This window comes from Eschrichtius robustus, chromosome 18, assembly GCF_028021215.1.
Source record: "Eschrichtius robustus isolate mEscRob2 chromosome 18, mEscRob2.pri, whole genome shotgun sequence".
Taxonomy (NCBI): domain Eukaryota; kingdom Metazoa; phylum Chordata; class Mammalia; order Artiodactyla; family Eschrichtiidae; genus Eschrichtius; species Eschrichtius robustus.
Window position 1 is genome coordinate 81,327,862 of NC_090841.1, and position 21,180 is coordinate 81,349,041.

At 61.8% G+C, this 21,180-nt stretch overlaps 1 protein-coding gene across 3 annotated transcripts in view; it reads left to right on the forward strand.

Moving 5' to 3' along the window:
• MCF2L (MCF.2 cell line derived transforming sequence like) overlaps positions 1–21,180 on the forward strand; it is a 49,226-nt gene that overhangs the window by 12,139 nt on the left and 15,907 nt on the right. For 2 of the 3 annotated variants that reach the window (XM_068526373.1, XM_068526372.1), the window contains exons 3-13: positions 4,464–4,554; positions 13,323–13,442; positions 15,341–15,457; positions 15,872–16,021; positions 16,704–16,828; positions 17,143–17,257; positions 18,309–18,428; positions 18,890–19,081; positions 19,488–19,679; positions 20,181–20,340; positions 21,068–21,141. In XM_068526373.1, coding sequence (XP_068382474.1) covers positions 4,464–4,554; positions 13,323–13,442; positions 15,341–15,457; positions 15,872–16,021; positions 16,704–16,828; positions 17,143–17,257; positions 18,309–18,428; positions 18,890–19,081; positions 19,488–19,679; positions 20,181–20,340; positions 21,068–21,141 — 1,456 coding nt within the window. Of the gene's footprint in view, positions 1–4,015; positions 4,066–4,463; positions 4,555–13,322; positions 13,443–15,340; positions 15,458–15,871; positions 16,022–16,703; positions 16,829–17,142; positions 17,258–18,308; positions 18,429–18,889; positions 19,082–19,487; positions 19,680–20,180; positions 20,341–21,067; positions 21,142–21,180 lie in introns of those variants that run through there. The other variant, XM_068526374.1, reaches the window with a different exon arrangement.

A 21,180-nucleotide genomic window follows, 5' to 3' on the forward strand; every position in this document is an offset into this window, starting at 1 on the left:
GGCAGAGAGGAAACGGGCTACGGCATTTCGCTTACAAAAGGAAGACAGGGAAATAAAATCTTTGTACCATTTGCAGCCTCTGTAGACCAGGGTCAAAACATGGGATGAAAAGAGAGAAGAAAGGGCAAAGAAGTACAGTCAGGTGGGGTAGCGGGGGCAGTCAGGAAGGTGGGGCAGGTTCTGCCTGAACCCATTTGTTCTACAAGCCAGGCGGTGCCCCCCGACCCCCAGCTGCAGCCTCCACCCGTACCCCAGCCCCCTGCCTGGCCTGCCCACCCCCTGCCCACCCCGCGGGCTGGCGCAGCCCCGGGGCCCACCTGCTTGGCCAGGGCCCCTGGAGGAGGTGGGACCTTCTCTCCCACGGGCCCCTGGCGATGCACTGCCCTGCCACCTGCCAGGCCGGTCTGGGATGGGTGCCAGCCTGCCGGCGCCTCCTTCCAGGGCCTGCCTGGCCCGCTGGCCCCCGTTGCTGGGCTTGTTTCCCCCGCCTGGTGCCAGGCCTAGCTGGCCTCTGTCAAGGTGGCCCTGAGAACGCTCACCCTCACCCCAGCCGTGGTCCTTCCCACCGGGAGCTCCGCGCGGGCCGAGCAAGGCCAAGCCGGGCCTGGTGTCCCCGCCTGTCGTGCTCTGTGATGTGTTGGGTCCGAGAACAAGATGCAGCCACGCGGGAACTGGTCAGGGTGACGCCGGGTGACCGCGGCCTCACTGCGGGGACCCACCCAGCCCAGCCCTTGTTCCCGGGCTCCTGCCCAACGAAGGGGAAGTCAGACCACCACTGACCGTGCCTCAGGCCACCCGGGGCCACCCCGAGGAGCTGGCAGGCCTGGGGTGTTAGGGAGGACGCCAGGCCTGCGCGAGCTCTGGGCCTTTTTTGATTGTTTGGGCCAGAAGTGAGCTCATCAGCCCCACCCAGCGGCCGGGCAACCACCTGATGGCCCCTCCGAGCGGCTGCCGGGACGTTGCGGGCTGACGTCTGTGCGTCCACAGGGCCGCATGTGTCCAGGGTCCCGGGGGCTTGGCCGCGTGGCTGCAGTTTCTGGATTACTTGCTCCAGTCTCCCCCGCTGCCACCACCCTCCGCGCAGTCACCCCGAGGCCTGGCGCACGAGGGACCCTGGGCGCCGGCCTCGTGCGCAATCTGAGCGTCAACCACCCGCCCTCTCCCCTGGGCGTGTGAGGTCACGGACGCGGGAGACGGGCCGACGGCACCCTCCTTAGCGCGGTGGAGGGTGGAGTGACGGGCCCCCGGGGTGCTGAGCCCTGGCTCCTGGGGGCTGGGCGGATCACACGGCCTTGCTCTGGGGCTACAGTCATGTGGACAGAGGGGGCCTTGGAGGGTCCCTACGTCCTTACATAAGGTGCCTTCTGTTATGCCTGTGTGCCTCTGAGCCAGCATTCCCGAAACGTGGTCAGAGACAGGAGAGGGGCAGGGAGGAGAGCTCTGGTGGCCCCGAGCCAGGTGCTGGTGCACGGGCGTCGTCACCGTCAGCCTCGGGGGCCGGGTCCCCTGCGGAGGAGGGGCCCTGCCTGGCCCCACACAGGAGGCAGCCCAGGGGTGGGTGGGAGGGAGGGCGGCTTTATCCCGCAGGGCGGACTCAGCCTGGGGGGTCTGTGCTCCCCAGCTGTGTGACTCTGGGCGGACGACTTAGCCTCTCTGTGCCTCTGGCTCACTGTGAGGAGTAAAGGAAGAATAGCCCCAGGCTTCAGTGCAGTGCCTGCGGTGTGGGGGGGGGGGGGACCCAGGCGGGGCCTCGGCCACACCTTCCGTCGCACGACCCCACTGGGCGCCTGCGGGGCCGCAGGCGGATGACCGCAGAGCCCGGGCCTGAGTGTTTTCATACGCCGGGAGCCGGGAGCTGCTGGCCCGCCCGCTGCCTCGCTGGGAAACCCGCCTTCCAGGACACGGTTTTGTGGAGCCAGTGAGTTCCTCGCATTTCTCTTGAAATTCTCTTTGTGTCGCTGGCGCCTTTGCCTCCTCATCGCGTTTGCTGTCAGCGCTGCCCGCTGAGGTCGTGACAGAGGCTTTGACGTCGCAGACTTTTTACCGTAAGGCTTTCAAATGCGCAGAGCGAGTTAAAGACCCCAAGGGACGGGGGTGGGGGGTGGCAGGGGGACCTGAAGTGACGCGGGCGGTGGGGCGCGAGGCCCTGGGCCGCGTGCTCCGGGAGTGGCCAGGCCACTGGCCCTGCTCGTGCGTGAGCGTGACAGGCCGCCGAGGGCAGCGGGGTCAGCGCAGGGGCCACGGGAGAACGTTCCGGGCCCAGAACCACAGCTGACACCCTGAGGCCTGTTGTGGAGTCACAGGGTGACGGGGAGCCGGGCCGCGCTCCTGGTGCCCAAGCGCCCGAGCTGTGTCTCGGGGGAAGGGAGACGGCCGCACAGCCGCCGCCGCCGCTGGATAGAGCGCGTGGCGGGCTTGCCGCCATTGTCAGGCTTTGCTCTCGCGGCAGCCCCGGAGGTGGACGCGGTTCGGGTCCCACTTTTGCTTCTCGGCTGAGTGGCCCGTCCAGGTGGCTCTGAGGAACGGCCCGGCCCGGCTTGTGGTGCCAGGCCCGTGTCCCCCGCGCGTGGCGCCCACCCCTGGGCCGTGCTCCTCTCGGTAGCCCCCCACGGGTGGTGGTCCGGGAGCGCGTCTCAGCCCCCTGTGCTGGCGGGGCCCGTGCCTGGCAGGGTGGCCGCCTGCTCAGGGGAAGCGAGTCTCTTCCACTTTAGGAAGAGTGAGAGCCAGGCGGCTGGGCCCGAGCACGGACCACAGGGCAGCTCCCCTGTGAGACGGAGGGAGGGTGGGGAGGCGTGCAGACACAGCCTGTGGAGAAGCGGCTGTGGTTGGTGTCGTCAGGGGACCGCGTGGGGCTTGTCCCCCCAGGGGAGGGGCCGCCGAGAGGGGCAGTCTCAGCGGAGCACCAGCGAGTGGACGGGGCGGGCCCCACGCGGCCGCCCGATGCGCTGCCCTCTCACGCCGGGCCGGGGCCGCGGCTGAGCCCCGGGTCCCATGGCCAAGGCTGGGAGGGCTCAGAAGCCCGCCTGGGGCTGCCCAGAGGAAAGCGTGTGCCCGTGACACCGAGGAGCCCCAGGCTCCTGACCGCCCAGGCCAGAGCCGGCACCAGGCTTCGGGGCCGTCTCAGCTTCGACTGCCCTGCCCGCCCAGATCAGGCCCTGGGGCTGCTGTCCGTGTGGAGTGCCTGCTGCCCGGCATGGGGGGTGCGGGGCAAGGCGGCTGTGATCCCAGGTACCTGGAACTTAAGCCCGAGTGATAAACAAAATAAAACTTCCCTCCGTGAGAGCTGAGCCCGATTAGAAGACAGTTCTGTCAGGGGCGCCGTGTCGGCCGCGAGACCGTCATCGACCTGGCTGTGCGCACTCTGACGTCAGCAGCAGAAAGCAAAGCTGACATCTATTTGTGCTTTTGCCCGGAAGTCCTGTGCTGTCTCTGGACCAGGTGACCCTGAACAGGTGGAGCCTTTCACTCTCAGGTGTGCTGACACACAGTCAGCGGGGCGCACGCACAGGCGTGACCCTGTGTGTCTCCGTCACTGGTGCTGCTCTGAGACAGAGCGTTTGGGCTGCTTCAGCTCCGACTTTTGTTACATGACGTTCCCAGCAGGCAGAGCACCGCCGCCAGCCGCATAATCTATATGTGCCCCGTGTGTTTCTGGTTTCCATTTAAACCGTTGGCGTGTTCAGAGACTTGGAAATTAGCCATTCCGGTCAGAGCCTCGGCCTGCTTTCTCATCCCTTCCGCGCGGCTTGGCTGGCGTGGGCACTGCCGCCCCGCAGTTGGCTCACAGCGGCGGGCTTGTCCAAGGGGAGAAGCCTCCTGGTCTCCGCAGTGACTCAGACGCCGCGGCAGGCCGAGTGGGGACGGGGCTGCCGTTACCGGGCGCTCAGCGTCTTTCTCACAGATGCCGCTGCCGCGAGAAGCCTCGTCTCGTCTCCCGTCCCCAGCGGGCGCTCGTGCACCTCCGGGCGCCTCGCGGGTTTTCTCCCCGAGCTGTGGCCGTGCCTTCAAGAGCGATTTTGTGTCGTGGATGAACTCGGGGACCCCAGATGCTGGGACGAGCGTGACGTGTGGGTCATAGGCTCACTGTGAAGGGCTGGGCCGGCCGGCCCACTTGGAAGGGAAGATGACCAGCTCTGACTGGAGCAGCTGGGCTCCAGGAAGCATGGGCCCTGCCTGCCTCTCTGTGCCGTGAGCTGCTTGGTGTCAGGCTGGGAAATGAACAACACAGAGTCTGTCCGTCCGTCTCGGGTCAGAGCGAGCCCTGGAAGGCGCCCGCGAGCTCAGGGGAGCCCTGCAGGTGGCTCGATGCTTTCCTGGCACGCGGCGCCCCTTGCAGTGTGGAGCAGCGTGCAGGTCACAGGAGACCCTCGGAGCCGGTTTGCCCCGAGCTCTTCCCAGAGATGGACGGCAGGGAAGGCCCGTCCTCCAGCGGCACACTGAGCGCGGCTCTCTCCTCCTTTCAGCCTGCAGGATGCTGGCATCGGGTTCATCCTGGTCATAGACCGCAGGCAGGACAAATGGACCTCGGTCAAGGCGTCCATCCTGAGAATAGCGGTAAGTGTCGGTACCGCGCCCGTGACCCCCACCCCCTCCTCCTGGGCGGGTGACGCGGCCTTTCCTGCCTGCTGGCGCTTTGGGTTCTGGCCTGTGCTGCTCGGTGGGGCGCCAGCTCGGAGCACTAGCCTGGGGCCTGGGGCAGGGCCAGCCCACACCTCCCTGGGTTCCTCAAGCTGCTAGGGCACATGTGTGTGCACGTGTGTGCATGCCTGTGCACGTGTGTGTGCATGCCTGTGTGTTCTCAAGTGGGTTAACGCTCAGGGGCTGTGTTATAATTTGAAAACAATTTCACCAGCTGGTTTGTTTCTGACGTTGAGTATGTGAGCTGCTCAGGGCGCACCGTGCACTCACTCTTGAGGGGGAATGAGTGTCACGGGAACCTTCAGGCTACACGTTTGGGATTATATTGAACAGCTTTTCCTGTGTGACTTTCCCTTTCTAAACGGACTGTCTCTTCTTTAGTCTTACGACTAAGTCAGACTAGTAGCCGTCGTTGGTGGCCCTCATGGCCACGTGGAGACCCTCCTGGTCCGCAGACTGCCGGCGGAAGAGCCGTTGGTCTGCGGTGCTGCTGTGCTGTGTTTAGCCGCGGGAACAGCTGAAGAGGGAAGCTGAAGTCAGCAGAAAGCCCCCACTCTTATCTTCGGCGGTGGCTTCGCCCCTGCTCCCGAGCTGGGTGCGGAGCGCTTCCCCCCAGCTGAGTTTCCCCCGCCCTTGCCTCCCCACAGCCAGAGGCCCGGAAAGTGTGCTGGTCTGCAGGCAGAGTGGCCCCGAGCGCCTGTGGGCTCGACGCGCCGCTGCTCCCGACCCCCGGTGGGGTGACGGTCCCCTGGGCTCTTGTTCTGGGTCTTGTCCTGGCCTCCGAGGGGCTGATGCCGTGCTGGGGCCTGGCTGGGGAGGGAGGACTGATCCCTCCTCCCGGCTGCCTCCTTACTTCCTCTGAACGACGCTTCAGGCTCCGTGTCTGCCCCGACGCTCACGACCGACAGGGTCCTGTGCAAACCCGTCCCGGGGCTGCCCGGTCCCCGCTTCGTCCTCCTGACAAAGCGGCTCCCTCACCGCCCTGCTCCTGCTCCCTGCCAGGCACACACGCTCTACGTCACCGTTTGTCTGCAGCAAATCAAAACACTTCAGGACGCTTCAAAAGAAGCGTGTTCACATAGTATATAAATGTTTCATCGTGGGCTTTCCTTTGTTTTTAAATCCTTAGAAACTCACAGAGGACTTTGATGTGCCACCAACAGCCAGCATGTCCATTTCGTTATTTTAAATTTTAAAATAAATTTGCGCATGATGTCACCTGACAGCCCAAATTAAGGATTAAATCGTAAAAGCCATTTGGGTCAGATGCACAAAGGACTTAACAACACATTTTTCTTGAATCAATAACTCAGTATATTAGTCCTGAGCTGGTTGCCAAGAAGTTTCCAGTCAAGTGTGTTGCTGTTTTAAAAGGTAACACTGTTAACAATAGCAACATTTTTGAGTCCGGTAATCTGCCCAGTTCTTTTGCGTTTATCTGTCAGTGGTTTGAACCACCACTCAAGCATGTCGTGGTGTGCACGGGCATCTGAGTCAGCCGCTTTGCCGTGATGGTCACGGGCATCCCCGTGGGGTCCAGGCCTTGCCACACGCCACACCCCAGGGGGCCCTCACCCAGAGCCAGGGTGTCTGCCACTCATCCCTCCATACCCGCCCCTAGCGGCATCCCCGCCCAACCCTGGAGCAGGGCTGCACTCAGTCCCTGCCTGGCCTCCCTTCCTGGGAGGGTACCCTCATTCTCTGTTTGCACACCGTGGTCCCTCAAGGCCACGGCCAGCCCTGTCCGCCTTTGTGTGGCCGGCACCCAGCCCGGGCCCGGGCGAGACAGGAGCGCTGTGAATATCTCTCGAGCTGATCAGCCAGCCACTCCTGGTCAGATAAGAGATTCTCCAAACGCAGTATTGTTTTCTAAGAAACAGATACATTATTTTTAAAACCTGAGTAATCATCGAGATCACCGGTGGCCCAGGGTAGACCTGTTGTAGGGTCAGGCTCTCCCGTGGCCGAGTATAACGAGTATAAACATAGTTTGACTCTTCATCCAGGTTTTTTTTTTTTTTTTTTTTTTTGGCTGCGTTGGGTCTTTGTTGCCGTGCACGGGCTTTCTCTAGTTGCGGTGAGCGGGGGCTACTCTTCGTTGCAGTGCATGGGCTTCTCACTGCGGTGGCTTCTCTTATTGCAGAGCACGGGCTCTAGGCGCACGGGCTTCAGTAGTTGTGGCACACGGGCTCAGTAGTTGTGGCACGCGGGCTTAGTTACTCCGCGGTATACGGGACCTTCCCGGGCCAGGGCTCGAACGCGCGTCCCCTGAATTGGCAGGCAGATGCTTAACCGCTGCACCACCAGGGAAGCCCCTGCATCCAGTTTATAATGAGATGAATTTCTGAAGAGAGCTGGCTCATCTTCGAAACTTTGTGAAAATCATAACTGGAAAGTTAGAGTTTTCATGTTTGCACTGATTCTTATACAATAAAAATATAAATTTTTCTCCTATAAGCCTTAGGGTTCCCCAATACTGCCTTGGAACTGCCCAGAAGTTAGCACTTTTCAGCAGAATTGTCAAAAATTCTCTTTGAACTCCAATGGTTTTTGTTACAAGAATTCACTGATCGTATTAAGGACAAAAGTTCTATTTATATGTTCAACACATTGATTGAGACCTTAATGTGTGCCTGGCACGGTAGGAAGTGCTGGGGACAGGGGAGCATAGCAAGAAATGTGTGGACTGGTGGAGTGCAGATGGCCGACATTGTGACCAGATGCCGGACACACACACAGGGGCCCCGGAGACGGGGCAGGGAGGACACAGGGGGCGGGGACACCGCGAGCCCGGCCTTGCCACTTCTGCACCGTGTGCCCCTCTGAGCTAGGTGCGGGGTCCGATCTGCACCCCGGCTCCGTGGTGGGGACAGAGCTGGCACCTTGTCCCCGTGCAGGGGGGCGGGAGGGGGCAGAGCTGGCCCACGATGCCATCCCCTGCTGTGGACCTGGACCGCCAGCCTCGCCCGCCTTTGCTTTCATCCAGGGGAGCCTGGGGGAGAAGACCACCTGGCTTCAGCTGGGCCAGAGCCCTTGAGGAGGGGACATCTGTCGGCACCGGCCCAGCCCGAACGATTCCACCGCGGCCCCGGGCTGCAGGCAGAGAGGCTTGATCCAAACATGCCTGGCCGCCCGAGTGAGCCCGGGCGCTTACGTAATGCGCTGAAATTTGGGGCTATTTTAAGCCGCCGTGTGTGCTGTCTCGTGAGCTGAGTTTTCTGTACTTTGGGGTGTTCTTTTTCCTTTCTTTGGATGCCTCTACCTCAGCTTGGAATAGAAAAATAAGACATTGGAGGGTCCCAAGTCCAGTGTCGCTAGAATCAGACTTGCTGTGTCCGCATCAAGAGCAGAGCCCGCGGCCGCTCACTGGGCGTCAGTTCGATGTGCGTGTCTACCTGTCACGGTTCACGGTCACGACCCACAGATGAGACCCACGGATGAGACCCAAAGCTGAGAGTTTGAACATTGCTCTCTGTCCAACAGTTGGGTCAAGGTTTGGACCATCCTCAGATGGATGTGTCTTTCATAAAATACCATGTATACTCTTCTGGGATTCCATTTAAAATTGAACCCCCTTTTTCTAAACTACAGGAGTTTGTGGAGGAGTTGGGGGGCAGCTGGGGACGTTGCAGCAGAGGGTGCTGATCTGTGTTTGGAGCCAGGCTGACTCAGCTGAGTCCGTACCCTAGAGCACACCTTGAAGGAAATCACAGCGAGAGCAGTTTCTAGTCTGCGTGGGGCAGAGCTCCAGTTTTTGCCTGTGAAGCCTATGCCTTCTGTGTGCAGAAAAGGTACAAAATGAAGTGTCTGAAGCACCAGGATGTTTAGGTCATCCAGTACATATTCCAAATGTAGCAAAATAATATTGTCCTAAACAGCGCTGGTGAATTCCTACTGTGCGCTAGTTACTAGAGGTCTAAGCACAGCTTGGTGAGCACCTAGCGGAGGGAAGACGGGAGCAGAGCAAAGCTCCAGGAGGGCTTCCCGGCTGAGGTGACCCTGCCGAGAGCTGGGAGGGGAAGGAGGCCTTGTCCGGGCAGAGGGGTGGTGATCCGCCCCTCGGAACACAGACTGGGAAGGCGGGGCGCCAGGGCACGGCTCCTTCCGCGGGGCCTGGGGTGCAGGGGGTGGAACACAGGTCACCGAGGGGGTCGGGTCATAGCACCGCTCTGGCTGGGGATAACGCACGGACTGGCCCCTTGGGAGGCCAGCGTTGACTCTTGAAGAGCTGCGGCTTCTAGAACAAGTAGCTCAGCAGAGCTGCTCTGTGGAGGGGACAGGGCACCTCCAGCCCTGGGCTGTGCGTGGAGAGGCCTTCATGCAGCTTCCCTTAAACTCACCTGTGCTGCAGGTGGAGACCGGGCTTCAGAAGGCCGAGGCCGCCTACTGATGGGGTCGACGGCTGGGGGTCCGAGTCCAGGCCGGTGGGCAGTGCAGGTCCACACAGAATGTTCCGGGGCAGGACAGCTCCCCTAACGTGGAGAGCGTTTGGTCTAATGATTGTCCCCCGACCAAAGAGACGCCCTTCCTACCGAGTTCTTAACTGTCTTTTCCGTAACGGTGTGTATGACGTTCTCCACACTGTCCACGCGGAGGTGGGGGGGGTCTTAGACGGCCCCATCCCCAGTGCTCACACCCCGTAACGGTGTGTATGGCGGTCCCCACACTGTCCACGCGGGGGTGGGGGGGTCTTAGACGGCCGCATCCCCAGTGCTCACACCCAACCTGCATGGGAGCCACCCTGGGAGCGAGGGGAGGCCTCTGCTCACGTCAGCCTCTCTGATTCAGACCCCAGGGTTCTCATCTGTTGGCACTGAGGCACCAAGTTTCAAGTTTATATTCATCACACAAACTTGTGTTTTTTGGCTGCTATCAGACAAATATTATTTTGGTCAGGCTTCGGCTGCTCTGTTTGAAATCAAATGTATAGTCAGGCTGGGTAAATGTGACTTTGAGCAAAACTTAAGAAAGTAACATGCACTTGGGGAGGGTTTTCAAACCCCGTTCCCTGAGGCACCGGGATTCCACAGAGCTTCTACTGCGTTCCACTGCAGTTAGCTGTTTCGTAAATGTAGGTGATGTCTTTGCATTGTATAAGGCTCTTAGGATATTAATTCAGAAACCAGCCTCTTTTTCTGTCTCCAGATTACATTTTAATGGTCCTTGCACCATCTGTCTGTTCCTCAGCCAATGAAGGTCAGCCTCAGAAAAGAAACACTGTTACTTTCAGGTTACATAGAAACTATCATAATCACTTGATTATTGAGTAAGTTACAAAAAGATGTTATTTTATAGCCTTCATCCCAAATCTTTCATATAGTTACTCTATTTTTATTTTATTTATTTATTTATTTATTTTTGGCCACGTTGGGTCTTTGTTGCTGTGCGCGGGCTTTCTCTAGTTGTGGCGAGCGGGGGCTACTCTTCGTTGCAGTGCGCGGACTTCTCATTGCGGTGGCTTCTCTTGTTGCAGAGCACGGGCTCTAGGCGCGCGGGCTTCAGTATTTGCAGCACGTGGGCTCAGTAGTTGCAGTGCGTGGTCTCTAGAGTGCAGACTCAGTAGTTGTGGCTCATGGGCTTAGTTGCTCTGTGGCATGTGGGATCTTCCCGGACCAGGGCTCAAACCCGTGTCCCCTGTATCGGCAGGTGGATTCTAAACCACTGTGCCACCAGGGAAATCCCATAGTTACTCTATTTTTAAAATAAAGTTTTTGTTTTGGAATTTCCTTGAGCTTTTCATACAGATATTTGACTCCAAGGGGGAGAAAATTAATTTTCAGCTATAAATTATGATTTAATTTATAGTTGTGTGTGTCTCATTGAAGTGCTCCCACTGGGCTAGGATCTCACAGTTACTCTCTTCATTATAAAGACTCAGTCATTTAGAGACACGGAAAGACTGAAGCAGAGGACAAGAAGGGGACAATCTTCTCCACGTTGACGCCCCCCCCCCAGGGACGGTGAGCACGGCTGGTGCCCCTCCTCCCGCGATGGGGTGGGCAAGTCCCCCACCCTGGGTTTCCTGGCCACCTGCCCTGAGTGGACCTCAGTGAAGGACAAGGGCTCGTGTTACCTTGTAAGCTCAGACCACACCAGCTGTGAGGTGCGAATCAGGGCAATAAAACTGGGCTCAAGGCTAGAGAAGTGTGACTCGGTGTCGCCTCCAGAAAGAGGTGCCGAAGGCGGTTTTCCTGAAGTAGTGGAAGCTGGTCTCATGCCTGGTGGTGGAGTCTACACGGCCCTCTTGCTGATGGGGACCCAGAGCACCCCCGTTGGGCTGCCCACCTTCTCGTCTCTGTCCACAACACTCAGCGGGCACCTGCTCGGGTGCTGGCACGGGGGACATGTAGTCCTGCCCTCCAGGGCTGTGACGGCGACACCCGGACACGTTAGGGACTGTGGGGCAGGCATGCCGGGGCTGCAGGGGGGAGGGGCGGCAGGCGATGGAGGGGCGGCAGGTGTAGGTCAGGCGCGGCCAGGCTGGGACAGGGTGCGGAGTCACAGTGGTGACCAGCGCTGTGTCCTGGTGTGCAGAGAGGCCGAGGAGCACAGGTGGGGAGGCCAGGAGGTGGGGTGGAGGTGCAGGAAAGCTCCGCTTGCAGGCGGCCGCGCGCTGGGGCAGAGCACACCTGAGCAGACGTCTGGGGGCCTGTGGTTGACCCGCGGGGTAAAGATCCAATAGAGCGGGTTGAGGTTGGGTTCCGTGAAGGGCCAGGACCCCACCGCGGCCTGCTGAGAGTGGCTGGAGATGAGGCGCGTGGCGGCCCGGGCGGGAGGGCGGGAGGGAGACCGGGAGCGGACGTGCATCGGCCACAGGGACGGGATGGCGCGATCCAGCCCGAAGATGTGAGTCGTGTTTGGAGACAGAGGACGGTGGGGCAGGGCCCCTGGGCAGACACGGAGGCTGAGCGCTCGCTGCTGGGATTCAGGGTGGCCACCCGGATGCGGAGGGAGGGCGGGCCCTGGGGCCGCGGGGCCATGGCCTGGCTGTGTCCGGCTCGGGGACGGGACAGCGGAATCCTCAGACGCGGGGCCCGGCTCCCGGGACCTCCCTGACCCACCAGCGCGCCAGGCAGGTGTCCAGGTGGGGAGGCTGGGGAAGGCGTGCGGACCACGCTGGGCGGCCGCGGGGTCAGGGAGGGGGCGCCCCCGGGCGTGGCCAGGACTCTGGGTTTGTTCGCGGCAAGGCGGGGGCTTCTCTGGATGTTCTGGGCAGGGGCTGTCGTGGTCAGCTGACATCTCGAGAGGGTCACAGCGCCTCTGTGGGGAGCCGCTGGGCAGCCAGGGCCAGGGCCGCCGGCAGGAGAGGAGCCGGGGGGGGGCGCAGGCTCGTGTCTGCGCCCCGGAGTGACACTGCCCGCCCCGCCTGGCCGGGGAGCCCTGAGCCAGAGCGCCCCGTCCCGGCGGCCTCTCTTTCTCCTCCTTTTTCTCTCACTTGAGGGACCGGTTCTCAGACCAAGGCCACCGGATGCGGCCCCAGGGCCCTGGGCGGACAGTGCCGCTGTCTCGGCTTCAGCCGGGAGCAGGGCTCTGAACGTCGCCCGGCGGCAGGGAGCTCGGCCTCCAGGACCGTGCGGTGAGGAAGGCGCTTTGTTATCGCCATTTGCAGCCGGGGAGACCGAGGCACAGAGGTTAACTTGTCCGAGGTCGGGCACCTCGTTCGCAGAGCTTACGTGAATACGTGAATCTGCTCCAAGACCGTATCCACGGGTGTGCGCCTGGGTGTAAGCTTATCTTTAGCTCTGGTTTAGGTGATACGTGTGTGTGTGTGTGTGTGTGTGGCTTTGTCTTTATTGCACAAGTGTCTTAGCTTCCTGGGGCCGTCATAACAGATACCATAGACCACAGAGGGGCTCAAACGACAGGAATCTCCTGTCCCCCCCGTCTGCAGGCAGAAGTCTGAGATCACGGTGTCGGCAGGCTGGTCCCTCTGCGGCTGTGGAGGGGTGTCTCTCCGTGCTCCCCCAGCAGCTGGTGGCCTCTGGACACCCTCAGCCGTGGTAGCCCCTGTCTCTACATCCATCCTCACACGGTGTCCCCGCGGGTCTCTATGCCCAGATGTCCCCTTTGTATTTATAAGGACACGGTCGTGTCCGGTCATGGGCCTGCCCTGATGACCTCATCTTAACTCGGTCACCTCTGTGAAGACCCTAAAGACATTCTGAGCCACTGGGGACGTGGACTTCAAAATAAGAACCTGGGGGCACCAACTCAGCCTTAACAAAAGGTCAAAGCTTGTTTTTGTACAGTTTATTTTTTATTTTATTTTTTTAATTTTTATTGAAATATAGTTGATTTACAATGTTGTGTTAGTTTCAGATGTACGGCAAAGTGATTCAATTATACATATACATAAATATATATCTTCTTCTTTTACATTCTCTTCCATTATAGGTTATTACAAGTTCCCCAAAAGGTCAAAGCTTTTGATCTTGAAGTTTATAAGCAGCATAACACAGTTGTACCAAGCAGTGTGACTTCTTTCCTTTTCTGTAAGAAATGGTATTGCTCTAACAGTGCAGTGTCTGTAACCATTTCCACTTCAGTCTGACGTTGGCGTGTTGGGAACACCCGCTCCGGTGGGCCGGTCCTCCCCGTTGGGACCGCGGGCCGCTGCGGGTGTGGGGACCCGGCTTGCAGCTGTGCTGCCCACAGGCAGAGCCGCAGCCCTCTGTCCCCTGCAGGCGTCCTTCCCAGCAAACCTCCAGCTCGTCCTTGTCCTGCGCCCAACGGGATTTTTCCAAAGGACGCTCTCTGACCTCGCCTTCAGGTTCAACAGAGATGACTTTAAGATGAAGGTACCGGTAAGTGCCCACCTCCTGTGAGGAGCGGCCCGGCTCCACCTGGGGACGGGGGAGAGGGGGCCAGGGATGTGGGTGTGAGCGACCCCCAGCCGCAGAGGGACCCCTGTCTCACCTTCTCACTCCGGCCGGCACAGGGCAGCCCCTGGCATCTGCCAGTCGTCCTTTAAAAGGCAAGGGTTGCGGGGATCCCTTAGAAGCTGTGCACCCAGGAAGCCTGCGTTCCCCCAGGGAGGCCGGCCCACGTTGAGCCGGGTACCCAGAGCAACGTTGGAAGGGGTTGCCCAGCAACGCGCCCGTTACCAAGAGGACAGAGCCCACCCCCAGCACCTTACAACCTCTCCAGCAAGACCAGCCAGGTTTCTCTTGGAATCTGAGAATCCCGGTGTGGGTCGCCGTCCCCGAGGTTGTCCCCTGCTCTCCGTGCTCAGGACAGAGGGTGCTTTGCCGGCCGGGGCCAGGTGTGCAGGCCACACTCAGCGGCCCTAGACCTCGGGCTCCGGGGTTTGAGGGGAAGGGGGTGCACCCGTTTTTGTAGCATCAAAAGCCTTGGTTTCTGACGCTGGGGGCAGGGGTCTGTGCTCCCCGGGCCGCAGCCCGGCCCTCCCTCCGCAGAGCCATCTCCCGGGCACCAACGTCTCAGGGACCCTGTGAGGCGGTGACATTTGCCCATATTTGGCGAGTGACCCTCGCTAACGAGAGACCCCGGGTCCGAGGAAACAAGGCTGGGGTCCCACCCTAAGTGCGGAGGTCGCCCTGCACATGGCCCCGTGGGGCTTAGCCCGTGAGTTCTCAAAACACGGTTTCCCAGCATTCATCGGCAGCGTCTGCTGTTCCCCGGCCCATTTGGATCATTGTTCAGAATTAGAGAAGCATCATCTCGGGAAGGCTGCTGCTACCGTGTGTCCACGTCAGTGTCTGCTGCCTGTGCTGACCTCGGTGCTGAGTAGAAAACGCTAAGAGGGGCGGTGCGTTCTCGCCTTTTCTGTCGTGATTCAGTAGACACGAAGCAGGTGGAAATCACGGGGGAAGAGCGTTAGGTCCTTGGATAGTGGAACGACCCGTCCCTGGTCCTGTTGGCGTGAATCAGGCTGATCTGGGGGAACGGCCTTGCCGGACGGCAAAGAGAGACCAGATACCTCCGCTGAGAACTGACGTCGTAGCCTGTTCTTAAGTGAAGGTTATGCCTCAGTCGGGGGGCCTCACGTGGGCCCCCGACGGCGGGGCAGGCGGTCCTCCGGGTCTCAGTGGCACCCCAACCCCCCACGCCGGGATGGAGTTGACCCGGGACGTGTCAGATGTCCCCTCGGCCCCCAGCGAGCTCAGAGTTTAATAAAACACGAGGTGGTGTCGAGTGGCGCGTGGGCTGAGCCTCCCAGGACCTCGTCAGCAGCAGCTGACAGCTTGCAAAGCAAAGGCTGTGTTTTTATCCAAGCTCATGGATGGAATGACCTCAAAAGGACAAGAGCAAGACAGGAAGTAAAACTCATCCGTGTGGAAGAGCCTCCGGGGCCACCTGTTCTCCCCAAAGGCAGCCGTGCCGTGCTGGGCACCTAGCCCCGCCCCCGCGCACCCTCCCGGGTCTCAGCAGGGATGCGGACAGACCCGCGGCTTCGGGGTCCGTGCGGCTCCGTTAGCACAAGGGCCTCCTCGCCCATCAGATGCCCGGTGTCGGCAGCGTGCCCGGCTCCATCCAGGGCTTTGCTCGACCCCAGCGGCTGTTGTCTGGTGAGACCGGTCATCGTACACCCGCTTCACGGATGGGAGAGCCAAGGCCCAGGGGGCGTCGCGCCCTGCCCTCCATGGAGGAGCCGGGAGACGCCTTCTGTCCACGCCACCCTCGGCCCCTCCGTCTGCGGCTGCGGGGCGGTCTGCTTACGGGCGGCTCTCATCCTCCCCAGGTCATAATGCTGAGCTCCGTCCCGGAATTACACAGTTACATTGACAAGTCCCAGCTGACCGAGGACCTGGGCGGGACACTGGATTACTGCCACTCCAGGTGGCTCTGCCACCGCACGGTGAGTGCCCTGCATCCTCCGTAACCATAGTCAGTCCAGCAGAGCTGCTTTTGCCTTAAGGTGCCGCCTGTTCCAAAGACGTCCTTCCCGTTTACCCAGGTTTTCTCCCCAAGAAGGAGCAGGTGGTCTCAGTGGACCTTAGTCATCCGAAGCAGTAACGTGAGTCCTGAGTCGGGAGTGGCTTTCCTGGGCTCAGGACAGACGAGAAAGAAGGAGAAGCACGAGCTGGGTTCTCGGCACTCACTGTCTGAGGAGGGTGCAGAGCCCGCGTTTGTGAAGGAGCCGAGGCTGAGACGCAGGGGAGGGCCAGGCGCCCGGCCCGTCCTCCTGAGAGGGCTGGGCTGCGGCCGAGCTTGCAGGCGCGGAGGGCGCAGTGCGTAAGCGGCCTTGTGACGGGGTTTCGCTGCCCACCAGGCGATAGAGAGCTTCGCCCTCCGGGTTAAGCAGACAGCGCAGATGCTGCAGGCCTTTGGGACCGAGCTTGCCGAGACGGAGCTGCCCAACGACGTCCAGTCCACGAGCTCCGTGCTCCGTGCCCACACGGAGAAGAAGGACAGGGCCAAGGTGCGTGCGCGGGCGGGATGGCGCGGGGAGGGGCGCCAGGTGAGCGGAGCCGAGGAGGCTCCCGAGCTGGGTGCCCTGCAGGGAAGCTGAACCTCCCTTCCTAGCAGCGTCTCTGGCTGGGCCCTGCGTCCTGCTGCCGGGCCCTGCTGATCAGGGCAACGAGACGGCATCCCCGGTGCCCCCGGGAGAGGGGGGCGGACTCGGACGGCTGAGCCCGACCGGGTGGTCACGGCACACAACTGGCTTCCTGAGAAACGCGATCGGGGCTGTGCCCCCGAGGCAGCCGCGCGATTTGGGCTTTGAGTTAGTGGAGGCCGTGACCCGCTGCTGGCGCTCGGGGGCTGCCCCCCCACCCCGCCAAGAGAGCCCTCACCCCGTTTAGCCCCCGGCGGCGGGCCGCGGGAGCAGACACGCGGGGGTCTGGTTTCCTGTTACCCTGTCCGGTCCCACTGCCTGGGAGACCCGTAACCCTAGCCCTGCCCCGGTCACGGTGGGAGCGCCTCCCCGGTGCTGCTGAGCAGTCAGCAGAGGGTCTGGGGGACAGGCGGAGGCCATCGTGTGCCCACCTTATTGTCGTCACCTTCACACTCCCCTGCGGGGCCGGGCGCCACGGAGCCCACCGCCCGGGGCCAAGTCCAGGGCCCGGCGGCCTGGGGTGATGGGCGGCGCGCTGTTCCCACAGGAGGACATGAGGCTGGCGCTGGACGAGGGGCGGAGCGTCCTGGAGAGCATCCGGGAGCCGCTGGCCCGGGGCCCGGAGCAGAGCCCGAACCAGGACCAGCTGGACAGTCAGAGCACCGTGCAGAGGTGAGGCCGGGGCCGGGGGGTCAGGGCGGCCGCTCGCTGTGTCCTCGTGCCCTGAGCTGAGGTTGTCAATGATGGGCCCAAACGGCCACGTCTCCACCTTTTAAAACAACAAACTCAGCTCAACCACCTGCCCCAAGCGGCTCCGAGAGACCCAGGGTGTCCCAGGGCGTCGAGGGCAAGGGCAGGGCCCTGGGAGGAAACAGACCCCAGCCCCCGAGCCCTGTGACACGCCCCCTCCCGTGTGGAGGGCAGACCGAGCGCCCCACCCGCCTGGTGCCGCCGGGGCCCAGCACGGCTGCCGTCCCCTCTCCCAGGCTCCTGGCCCAGCTGAATGAAACCGAGGCCGCCTTTGATGAGTTCTGGGCAAAACATCAGCAAAAACTGGAGCAGTGCCTGCAGCTCCGGCATTTCGAGCAGGACTTCCGAGAGGTGAGAGGCCAGGGCTCGGGGAGCCTGCAGGTGGGCAGCCGGCACCGCGGCTGCAGAAGGCCGCTGGCAGCGCTCGGTGAGAACCGGCTCGCCAGCCACGCGGAGCCACGCGGGGCCGCGGGACTGGCTCGGACCACGTGAGCGATGAGTAACCATTGCAGACGAAGGTCGCAGAGACTCTGTCCCGCCCGCTTCATCCTTCGCCATCACAGTTGTTTTAGCTGTTCTGGTTCCTTTGCCTTTCCGTGTAAATTTAAAATAATCTTGTCTGTGTCTACGAGAAAATCCTGCTGGGGCTTTGTCAGGAATTGTGTTGAACCCGTACCTCAATTTGGGGAGAATCAGCCCCTTTACTGTGCCAAGTCCTCCACTCAGTGAGCACGTACGTCAGTCCCTTTATTTAGATTTTCTTAGATTTCTTTCACCAGTGCTGTGTGGTTTGCACAAGTTCAGTACATGTTTTGCTTGATTTACGTGTACATATCCCGTTTCTTAAGCAGTTGTAGATGGTGTTGGATTTTTAATTTCGGTGTCCATATGCTCATCGCTATCTATAGAAGTGCAGCTGCGTTTTTGTGTATTTATCTTGTCTCCTGAAACCTTGCTGAACTCAATCTGGGAGTCGTTTGGTAGAGTTTCGGGGTTTCTCCACATAGACGATCAGGTCACGTGCAAACAGAAATAGCTTGATTTCTTCCTTTTTGATCTGTATGTCTTTGTTTATATTTTTAAATTGTTTGCCCTGTTGCCCCGGAGAGAGCTTCCACCACTCGGATAACGGTGGTGAGAGTGGGCCTCCCTGCCTTGCTCCAGTCTCACGGGGAAGGTGTTCTTCACCAACGTTACACCTGTAACGTCGGCAGTAGGATCGCTGTAGATGCTCTTTGTCAAATCGAGGAAGTTTCCCTCTAGCCCTGCTTCTGAGAGGGGGTCCGGGCCCCACCCCCCCTCCCTGCACGCCCCGTTTCTGCGGCATCCCCCCTCCTTCTTCTCAGCCGTGGCTCTTCTCACTGCTCTCCCTGCCTGGTCTCTCACCCCCACTCCGTCGCAGGTCAAAGCCGCCTTGGACGTGTTGGCCCAGAAGATCACGACCTTCACCGATGTGGGGAACAGCCTAGCACATGTGGAGCACCTCCTGAAGGACCTGGCCAGCTTTGAGGAGAAGTCCAGTGTAAGAAGGGACGTGGGCGGCAGGGCGGGGCGGCCTGGGGACGCTGCGCTCAGTGTCACCGTGCCTGCAGAAGCCCCCCTCCCTGCCCTGAGCCCCATGGGCGGGGGGAGGGGCGGCTCCCTGGCCCACTGAGCCCCACTGACCCCCGTCCCACCCTCAGTGACCCCCGTCCCACCCTCACTGACCCCCGTCCCACCCTCATTTACCCCGTCCCACCTCCACTGACCCCCGTCCCACCCTCGCTGACCCCCGTCCCACCTCCACTGACCCCCGTCCCACCCTCGCTGACCCCGGTCCCACCCTCGCTGACCCCCGTCCCACCCTCGCTGACCCCCATCCCACCCTCACTGACCCCCATCCCACCCCACTGACCCCCACGCCCACCCCTGCCGACCCCTGGCAGGAAATGGCGCCCCTCTGCCCCAAGAACCAGGCTGAGCTGGTCTCTGGTGGCTCCACAGGCGGTCGTGCAGCGGGCCCGCGCCCTGTCCCTGGAGGGTGAGCGGCTCATTGGGCTGAAGCATTACGCCGTGGACTCCATCCGCCCCAAGTGCCACGAGCTCCGCCAGCTGTGCGACCAGTTTGCAGCTGACGTCGGGCGGAGGAGAGGGCTGCTGGGCAGGTCGCTGGATCTGCACGGCCTCCTGGAGGCGGTAGGCCCCCCAGCCCGGCCCACCCACCCCGCGCCGCGTGGTCCCGCGGGGACGCTCCTGCCGTGGGCCGGACCCCAGGCACCGGTGAAAAACGGCCCTTTCCTGTGGCCCAGATGGTCCTGTCCTGACACGGGGGACCACTTACAGGACTCGCTGCCACAACTGGCCGTTTCTTTAAGAAACCCAGAGGCTGACTGTCCGGCCAGCTCCCTGCGCTTTGTCCTCAGTGTGGATGCATCCCGTCCTGGGTGATTCACTTGGTTTCAGGCCGGCATCCCCCAGGGGAGCCCCCTGGACGCAGGGGCAGGACAGGGACACCACGTCCTGCAGGTGGTCCCCAAGCGCAGCAGTCAGCGGGCCACGCGAGACGCCAGGACAGCTTCCAAGGTGCCCTCCCTCCCTGCAGTCCATGAAGTGGTGCGACGAGGGCATCTACCTGCTGGCCTCGCAGCCCGTGGACAAGTGCCAGTCCCAGGACGGCGCCGAGGCGGCCCTGCAGGAAATCGAGAAGTTTCTGGAGACGGGTGCGGAAAATAAGATCCAGGAGCTCAGTAGAATCTACCAGGACTACGAGCCCATCCTCACCCGAGACCTGCTGGTGAGGAGACAGCTCTTCTCCTGGTCGACGAGGGGGTGCTCTGATGGTTCCCAGAGACACGGGCGGTCGGTAGGCGCAGAGCAGCGGGTGCCTTTCAGGCCAGGCGTTGCTCGCAGGCCCCCCACGCCCCCGCCGGGTCCCTGCCTGCGGGGAGGGCCTTTGCTCGGCTCCCAGGCCCCCCACGCCCCCCACGGGGTCCCTGCCTGCGGGGAGGGCCTTTGCTCGGCTCCCAGGCCCCCCACGCCCCCGCCGGGTCCCTGCCTGCGGGGAGGGCCTTTGCTTGGCGCCGGGGCCGGGCACTCCGCTGACAGTGCGCTGAAACCGGACTCCTCGCTCCGGCCAGCTGTCCGCAGCGCCCCGCCGGCCGCCCACCGGGCCTCAGGCCCAGGGCCCCTCCCCCCTTGGTGCCCCCCATCTGCCGAGGGCAGAGCGGGGCCACGTGTGTCACGGCAGCTCTCGGGAGGTGTCCTGCTAATGAGCCCGTCGCCCCCTTCCCGGCAGGAGCACGTGCAGAAGGTCTTCCGGAAGCAGGAGAGCGTGGAGGAGATGTTTCACCGGAGACAGGCGAGCCTCAAGAAGCTGGCAGCCAAGCAGACGCGGCCCGTGCAGCCGGTGGCCCCCCGGCCAGAGGCGCCCACGAAATCGCCCTGCCCCTCCCCGGGTACGAGCAGTCGCCCCTCACCCTGGGGAAGGCCCTCCTTGCGTCCAGCCCGTTGCGTACGTAAAGCGTCATCGGCCCTCGGCCTGCTCACGCCTTTCCTCGCATCTGTGCTGCTCCCGTTGTTGTGGCTGGACGGGGACCACCTGACTGTCGGGGCCTTTCCTGGGCTCGTCCCGCCCGCCTGTCCTTGGCGCCGTAGCCGGGATGGTCTTGCCCTCGCACGGCGTGGCCCTCCACCCCGAAGCCTCCTGGTTCCCCCAGGGCAGCGCTTCTGGAAGGCACAGCCGGACCCGCGGCCTTTCCTACGGCCCCTCCTATCACCTCCTGTCTGCAAACACGCTGCCCCAGCGGCCAGCACGGCTCCCGCTGCTTTCTACAGCTGTGGCCGGTGTCGGCCGTCGGTGCTGAGAGCCCCTGAACCCAGCGCGCGGGGCCCATTCGGAGGCCTCCAGGCGCCGAGTTCTCCCCCATCACCTGGGAGCCGGGCTGCACCGGGAAGTGGTGGACAGTGGGCTCTGCACGCGCCCAGAGCCCCGTCTCCCACCCCGTTTCCTTGCTCTGTATCTTACTGTGCTTTCCTCACCCTGCTCGGGGCTGCTCGCTGCTTTTCCTCCAAAAGTTAAAAAAAACACACACAAAAAACCACACCGATGGTCCTGGATGCGTTTTTCATCTCCAGGCAGTAAGGTGCGAGGTCCCACTCCTTCTCCACTTCTTTCCGAACCAGGCATCCGCAGAGGTTCCGAGAACCACAGTTCTGAGGGCAGCGTGCTCCGGAGGGGGCCCTACAGGAGGGCCAAGGTGAGTGCCCGCCCCCGCCACCCGGCCCCCTCGCTGCCC